Source organism: Silurus aristotelis, assembly GCF_946808225.1.
Source record: "Silurus aristotelis genome assembly, chromosome: 20".
Taxonomy (NCBI): Eukaryota; Metazoa; Chordata; class Actinopteri; order Siluriformes; family Siluridae; genus Silurus; species Silurus aristotelis.
In genome coordinates, this window is record NC_139593.1 from 13,385,794 (window position 1) to 13,394,617 (window position 8,824).

At 40.2% G+C, this 8,824-nt stretch overlaps 1 protein-coding gene across 1 annotated transcript; it reads left to right on the top strand.

Annotated features, from left to right (window-relative positions):
* The first annotated feature begins 298 nt into the window (after positions 1 to 298).
* cryaa (crystallin, alpha A) lies at positions 299 to 7,651 on the top strand. The gene is made up of 3 exons (XM_083522510.1): positions 299 to 666; positions 1,137 to 1,259; positions 6,387 to 7,651. Exons 1-3 carry the CDS (start codon positions 475 to 477, stop codon positions 6,591 to 6,593), a joined length of 522 nt encoding a protein of 173 aa, XP_083378636.1. The 5' UTR covers positions 299 to 474; the 3' UTR covers positions 6,594 to 7,651.
* Positions 7,652 to 8,824: the final 1,173 nt, after the last annotated feature.

Sequence of the window (8,824 nt, forward strand, 5' to 3'; positions counted from 1 at the left end):
AACTCACACGTGTGCAGATTTAGTAAACTCCAGGAAGCACGTGCCTACAAATTAATATAGAAACTGATGCAAGATATTTAATTTGTAAAACCATAACCTATAACCTATTCCAAATTTCTCCAGCCATTTTACTTCCATCCCTCTGCTCAAGTTTGTTTTGGCAACTAGGGCCAGATTGTCATCAGTACATTATGCTGACACTACCACTCTCTCTATGAGCTCATGCCATTCCACATGGCTCCAATTGTAAGCCCTCTTTTCTGGCTCATTCTGTATATAAAGACAGACTGTGGCTATTCAGGGTAGCACACACCCTTTGACAACCCCTGTCTGCGCTTGGATCCTTGCACAGACTCCATTTAACTCCCTTTACAACACTTATTCTTTCTAAGCAGGCTCTTTTCGAGGGTCTTTTCGAACACAAAGACACAAAATTGGACCAAGCTTGACCAAGCAACATCAAGCTGAGTAATTATGGATATTGCAATTCAGTACCCATGGTTCAGACGTGCCCTGAACAGCCCCTCTCGCCTTTTTGACCAGCTCTTTGCAGAAGGTCTATTTGATCATGACCTCTTCCCTTTCATGTCATCCACCATCAGCCCTTACTACCGCCACTCTCTCTTCCGCAGCTTTTTGGACTCCTCCAATTCTGGAATCTCTGAGGTAAGGGGATAGTGGATTGACTGTGGCTTGAAAATAGTGGTTTCATAGATATTTCAGGGATTATTTCAGTCATAAAGACTTTCACTGCTCACAACATGCACAACACCTAAATTATGAAGGGCTAGTTCAAGAGTGGGAGCAGGAAAAACTTTAAGTTATCCTAAGCATTGGGCCTCCATGTATATTAGGTTGAACGATAAGCTATTAATGTGTGAATTAGTGCAACCTTCTGAAGCTGCTATTGTTGCATTATGGGTTGCTTTGTTGTTATGTAAGAGAACATGCACATTGGCCTGAAGGAATGATTTATCCAAAAGGAAGAATAATTAGCCTAAGACTATCAGGCTCATTTTTTAGGTGATCTCAAAGGCTGTTTTAACTCAGACCACAGTGTTTATAGTTTATTATAAATCTGCATGAGACATAAACTTGATCATTTTAATATATGGCATCTCTTCTTTCTTTTCCAGGTGAGGTCTGACAGGGACAGGTTCATGGTTTATCTGGATGTTAAGCACTTCTCCCCTGAGGAGCTCAATGTAAAAGTGTCAGATGACAACGTGGAGATTCAGGGCAAGCATGGGGAGAAACAGGTGAGTGCCTATGTTAGTAAACAGTATACAGTCTCGTTTTATTTGAACAAATGTTTTTTTCTAGAACAACAAATTGTTTGTCCCAATGATTACCTAGTCGTTTTTCAGTGTAGATTTATTCATTACTAGAGATTTAAAGCACTTTTGTACGTCGCTCTGGATAAGGGCGTCTGATAAATGCCGCAACTGTAAATGTAAATGCAACAATATTTTGTGAAGGGTCCTTCAGTTGTGTAGAGAAAACCCAATTAATAAACTCATTAATATACAGTATATGCCAAACAATCTATTTGGTGTAATATAGATTCTCATTGTATTGGTCTATAGTGGCTTTATAATTAATGGATTAGTTCAATCATTGTTAGTTAGATATGATTCATTACGTCAGCATGAATGAAATAATAATGGACCTTTCATGGAAGTGATTTAAAAGCATAGCTGGATTGGAAATTGAGGTGACATGGTTTAGTGTGTCACCCACATGGACCTGCATTTGACCACTGTTAAAATGACCCACAGGTTCTTTCTGCACAATATCTTTATTTTTATTAACAGTTCTGAAATGATTTGCATGTATAAATAAAAAGACTTATACTTAGGGCTAAGTGGGTAATATGAAAAATGCAATGAGTCCCAATTCTGTGGCATAAATACCTTTTTTTTGGAACGGATGCCACAGTCTTACCAGATGTTAAATATATAACTATAACTATAACTATAAAAATATAAAATGTATGTTCTAAATGTAAATTAAATCAATACGTTTCAAGTTTTTAATACTCTAATCAACATGGGCTGAAAAATATGGATACTTTATGCAATGTATGTTTATTATTAGTAAACGCATACTCAACATAAAAACTAAATATTCTTGTAAATGTTTAAAATGTAAATATGGTGTTTTAAATCACTTAAATCATAAGGGCACCAAATGGAACTTTTGCTATGTTTCCACACGGATGGTTTTAATTGCCGGATGTGTGCGTCATTTTGGTGCTTGAATTGAGACTTGGCGCATCAGTATATCAGTTTAATCAGTTTCTTCTTCTTCTTCTTCTTTCGGCTGCTCCCATTAGGGGTCGCCACAGCGGATCATCCGTCTCCATACCACCCTGTCCTCTATATCTGCCTCTTTTACACCAACTACCTGCATGTCTTCCCTCACCACATCCATGAACCTCCTCCTTGGCCTTCCTCTTTTCCTCCTACCTGGCGGCTCCATCTTCAGCATTTTTCTACCAATATAATTCATGTCCCTTCTCTGCACATGTCCAAACCATCTCAATCTCGCCTCCCTCACCTTGTCACCAAAACATCCTACATGTGCTGTCCCTCTAATAAACTCATTTCTAATCTTGTCCATCCTCGTCACTCCCAACGAAAACCTCAACATCTTCAGCTCTGCAACCTCCAGCTCCACCTCCTGTCTTTTACTCAATGCCACTGTCTCTCATCCATACAACATCGCAGGTCTCACCACAGTCCTATAAACTTTCCCTTTCATTCTTGCAGATACTCTTCTATCACAAATCACTCCTGTCACTCTTCTCCACCCACTCCACCCTGCCTGCACTCTTTTCTTTACTTCCCTAACACACTCTCCATTACTTTGCACTGTTGACCCCAGGTACCTGAACTCCTCCACCTTCTCCACCTCTTCTCCCTGCAACCGCATCACTCCACTGCCCTCCCTCTCATTCACACACATGTACTCTGTCTTACTCCTACTGACTTTCATTCCCCTTCTCTCCAGCGCATATCTCCACCTCTCCAGGCTCTTCTCAACCTGCTCTCTACTCTCACCACAAATCACAATATCATCTGCAAGCATCATAGTCCAGGGAGACTCCTGTCTGACTTCGTCCGTCAACCTGTCCATCACCACTGCAAACAGGAAAGGGCTCAGGGCCGATCCTTGATGCAGTCCAACCTTCACCCTGAACCAGTCTGTCGTACCTACTGCACACTTTACTGCCGTCACACTGTCCTCATACATGTCCTGCACCACCCTCACATACTTCTCTGACACACCTGACTTCCTCATACAATACCACAACTCCTCTCTCGGCACCCTGTCGTACGCTTTCTCTAAATCCACAAATACACAATGCAGCTCCTTCTGTCCTTCTCTATACTTCTCCATCAACATCCTTGAAGCAAATAAGGCATCTGTGGTGCTCTTCCTCGGCATGAAACCATACTGTTGCTCACAGATGGTCACCTCTTCTCTCAACCTGGCTTCCACTACTCTTTCCCATAACTTCATGGTGTGACTGATCAACTTAATTCCCCTGTAGTTACTGCAGGTCTGCACATCTCCCTTATGCTTAAAGATCGGTACCAGCACACTCCTTCTCCATTCCTCAGGCATCCTCTTCCCTTCCAGAATCCTGTTAAACAATCTGGTTAAAAACTCCACTGCCATCTCTCCTAAACATCTCCACGCTTCTACCGGTATGTCATCTGGTCCAACCGACTTTCCATTCTTCATCCTCTTAATCGCTGCTCTCACTTCCTCCTTACTAATCCTATCTACATCCTGCTTCACCAACTCCACATCCTCCAACCTTCTCTCTTTCTGATTTTCCTCATTCATCAGCTGCTCAAAATACTCCCTCCATCTTCTCAACACACTCTCCTCACTAGTCAACACATTTCCCTCTCCATCCTTTATTGCTCTAACTTGCAGTACATCCTTCCCAGCTCGGTCCCTCTGCTTGGCCAATCGGTATAAATCCTTTTCTCCTTCCTTAGTGTCCAACCTCTTATACAGTTCCTCATATGCCTTTTCCTTGGCTTTCGCCACATCCCTTTTAACCTGCTGCCGCATCTCCTTGTACTCCTGCCTACTTTTCTCATCACTCTGTCGATCCCACTTCTGTTTTGCCAACCTCTTTCCCCTAATGCTCTCCTGCACTTCCTCATTCCACCACCACGTCTCCTTGTCTTGCTTTCTATTTCCAGATGTCACACCAAGTACTTTTCTAGCTACCTCCCTCATCACTACTGCAGTAGTTGCCCAATCATCCGGCACCTCTTCACCACCACCGAGCCCCTGTCTGACCTCTTCCCTGAACCTCACACTACACTCTTCCTCCTTCAGTTTCCACCATCTTATTCTTCTTTCAAACCTTACTTTCCTCCTCTTCTTCTTCGCCTCCAAAACCATCCTACAGACCACCATCCGATGCTGTCTAGCTACACTGTCCCCCGCCAACACCTTACAGTCTCCAATCTCCTTCAGGTTGCATCTCCTACACAGAAGATAATCCACCTGTGTGCACCTTCCTCCACTCTTATACGTCACCCTATGATCCTCCTTCTTCTTAAAATACGTGTTCACCACTGCCATTTCCATCCTTTTAGCAAAATCTACCACCATCTGCCCTTCCACATTCCTCTCCTTAAAACCATACCTACCCATCACCTCCTCATCACCTCTGTTCCCTTCACCTACATGCCCATTTAAGTCTGCCCCAATCACCAATCGTTCTTTCCTAGGTACACCATCTACCACTTCATCTAATTCACTCCAGAATCTTTCTTTCTCCTCCATCTCACAGCCAACTTGTGGAGCATAGGCACTGATGACATTTATCATCATCCCTTCAACTTCCACCTTCACGATCATCACCCTATCAGAAACTCTCTTCACCTCCACTACACTCTTACTGTACGCTTCCTTCAGAATCACCCCTACAGCATTTCTCTTCCCATCCACACCATGATAAAACAGTTTAAACCCACCTCCAATGTTCCTGGCCTTACTCCCTTTCCACTTGGTCTCCTGAACACACAACACATCTACCTTTCTCCTCTCCATCATATCAGCTATCTCTCTCCCTTTACCCGTCATAGTACCAACATTTAAAGTACCAACCCGAACCTCTACTCTCCTACACTGCTCCTTTTCCTGCTGTCTCTGTAGACGCCTTCCTCCTCTCCTTCTCCTCCTTCGGCCAACAGTAGCCCAATTTCCACCGGTACCCTGTCGGCTAACGATACCTGTGGCAGTCGTTGTTAACCCGGGCCTCGACCGATCCGGTATGAAATTCTCATTTGTGATCCGCATATTTGATTTGGCACATGTTTTACGCTGGATGCCCTTCCTAACGCAACCCTCCCCATTTACCCGGGCTTGGGACCGGCACTAAGAGTACACTGGCTTGTGCCCCCCTAATGGCTGGGTTATCAGTTTAATTAGTTTAGTGATTACAATTATTTTTTGGTGGATTAAAAATAAAAATCTGAGTACAGAAAGGATGTCATAAATAAATAAGGTTTTAATCTCAGCTCTTTTATATTTATTATTTTTTATTTATTTATATTTTTAATAAAAAAAAAATGTTCCAATAGAAATGCGTGCTGCATATATCACACGTTAATAAAATGAATGCCGTTAAAATTAATTTACGTTAACTCTTTATTGACAGCAATCATTTGTAGTCATGAGACTCATTCCTGAATAAACCTTTTGTAATAACTTAGTTCCAAGATAGATAAATAGTTGGTTCTGTGCAGAAATCTAGAATTTAAAAACATACAAAAAAATGTCTTCCTATGTTTTCTGTTCCCGCACTTCGGTCTGTTTGCTTTTCTGCTTCATTTAATTTTTTCATTCTTTTTACCCTCTATAATCACCCCATCCACATTTCATGTACGTTTTAAGGAGTGAACAATAATAAAAGAAACAGCTTGGAATGTTTTCACAAGATTGACGTAGTCTCTGCGTCATAGGTGAATGTCACTGTGGGAGTTGGTGAAGCCTCGTGGATAATGTTTTACAAGCTATACAACACATTAACATAGATTTGGCTCAGCATATGTATGTGCATATTTGTTCATGCTGTTTGTCTAGCAATTATAATAATTGGCATCATTTTATTAGTCATCAGAAATTGTGAGGGACTGTGCTTCATATATTAAATTGTCCTCAGTTAGTATTATGTTATAATAAAACAATACTGTAGCTATATAACCTATATAATTATATATACATTTATATAGCCTATATAAGTAAATAAAAAACCTACAAACACAATGTGTTCGGGTTTGCAGTCTCTGCTATTTATTCATCCCCTTGCTTATCTGCCGTTCTTCTCCTTTCTTCTCCACCCTTTTCCACAGGACGACCATGGCTACATCTCACGAGAGTTCCGCCGCCGATACAGTCTACCCTCCAATGTTGATCAGTCAGCCATCACCTGTATACTTTCAAGTGATGGCCTGCTTACCATCTGTGGCCCAAAAACAGGTGGATCAGATTATGGCCATGGAGATCGCACCATTCCCATCACCCACGATGGCAAACCCAATCCTGCCCCTTCCTCTTAGACACGTGGATGTGGGGTCATGCACATGGCTCAGCAGGGGCTCTAATTGTTGAGATGATTCTAATGTAGTATAATGGTGAGAAATAGATTAAAATAGAATGAAAGGGCAGTAGTTAGAAAGTTCTTTCAATTCTGACCACTCGAAAATTAGGAAGCGAATTTATATATCTGCAAAAAATTTTCAAACAAGAATAAATATGTTCGGATGCAAACTTAGTTTCTGTGAAGTATGGTTGTGATTTGCATAAGGTTCTATATACAACAATCTAGCCTCTTAACTCTTCTTCCCTACCTGTGTATAAACTTTTCTCTCTTTAGCTTGTATGTCACCTGGCCTTCTCTGCTCTCTCTTCTAACCTTGTTCTAAAGAAATGCCCCTCACCCGAGGCATGTACAAAAAATATCTCAATAAATTTGTATTATTAACCAAAGCAAAAAATGTGCCTTGTGTTTTATCGTTGTAGATCCAAATTCCCACAGGAGTGAAACTTGTTTTTTTTTTTGTTTTTTTTTGCCATTGTAGCCCATTTGACTCAATGTTCAACATGGTGTGCTTTTTTAAATGCTTTTTTGCTCACCTCAGTTATGTTATGTTATGTTATGTTATTCTATGTTATGTTATATGTTATGTTATGTTATGTTATGTTATGTTATGTTATGTGTTGTGCTAGTTTGTTTATTTGATATACTGTAGAGATTCTTGATACTCTTAACCAGTCTTGCCATTCTGGCTCAGTGACCTCAGCATCTGAAACACCCATACAAGCTCATCTAACACAAATATCCATACCATGGTCAGTCACTAAGATTGAATTTTGTCCAGTCTGATGTTTGATGTGGCCATTACTGGATGTTCTTGACCTGTCACTAAATAATTCTATGCATTGGACTGTGGCCTATGAACATCTGACTGGATAATGTCATCAATGAGGTGTACTGGTGTTCCAGATAAAATAGTCTGTGAGTGTATTTTCATCATGACACATATTGATATCTGAAGCCCATGAAAAGCTAGTACAATTAAAATTCATTTGAGGGTTCAATAAAGGCAATTGCAAAAACTTCCACCTCATTGATATTTTTTTATATTTAGAATGAGACAAAACAGTGTGATTACTGATGACTCTGATTCATAAACTATTATCAATCCATTCCAATCGTAATCAAATTGTATGGTGCATGTTAATCAATCAAAACAAGGAACATAGAAATAATTATTATTGCTTATTTAAATGCATGAGAAAACAATTAATTAACACTTTGGATAAGGTGCCTGAGAATAAAAAAAAATATGATGTACTTTCTCATCTGTTACTATCTATATATATATATATATATATATATATATATATATATATATATATATATATATATATATATATATATATATATATATATATATATATACAGTGAGGAAAATAAGTATTTGAACACCCAGCTATTTTGCAAGTTCTCCCACTTAGAAATCATGGAGGGGTCTGAAATTGTCATCGTAGGTGCATGTCCACTGTGAGAGACATAATCTAAAAAAAAAAAATCCAGAAATCACAATGTATGATTTTTAAACTATTTATTTGTATGATACAGCTGCAAATAAGTATTTGAACACCTGTCTATCAGCTAGAATTCTGACCCTCAAAGACCTGTTAGTCTGCCTTTAAAATGTCCACCTCCACTACATTTATTATCCTAAATTAGATGCACCTGTTTGAGATCGTTAGCTGCATAAAGACACCTGTCCACCCCATACAATCAGTAAGAATCCAACTACTAACATGGCCAAGACCAAAGAGCTGTCCAAAGACACTAGAGACAAAATTGTACACCTCCACAAGGCTGGAAAGGGCTACGGGGAAATTGCCAAGCAGCTTGGTGAAAAAAGGTCCACTGTTGGAGCAATCATTAGAAAATGGAAGAAGCTAAACATGACTGTAAATCTCTCTCGGACTGGGGCTCCATGCAAGATCTCACCTCGTGGGGTCTCAATGATCCTAAGGAAGGTGAGAAATCAGCCCAGAACTACACAGGAGGAGCTGGTCAATGACCTGAAAAGAGCTGGGACCACTGTTTCCAAGGTTACTGTTGGTAATACACTAAGACATTATGGTTTAAAATCATGCATGGCACGGAAGGTTCCCCTGCTTAAACCAGCACATGTCCAGGCACAGGTCTTAAGTTTGCCAGTGACCATTTGGATGATCCAGAGGAGTCATGGGAGAAAGTCATGTGGTC

What these genes read in the sequence shown, in the direction of transcription:
- cryaa (XM_083522510.1), top strand. Translation starts at nt 475, where the DNA reads ATGGATATTGCAATTCAGTACCCATGGTTCAGACGTGCCCTGAACAGC. An exon ending in CCAATTCTGGAATCTCTGAG is followed by an intron (nt 667 to 1,136) that starts GTAAGGGGATAG and finishes TTTCTTTTCCAG; the next exon opens with GTGAGGTCTGACAGGGACAG. An exon ending in GCAAGCATGGGGAGAAACAG is followed by an intron (nt 1,260 to 6,386) that starts GTGAGTGCCTAT and finishes CCTTTTCCACAG; the next exon opens with GACGACCATGGCTACATCTC.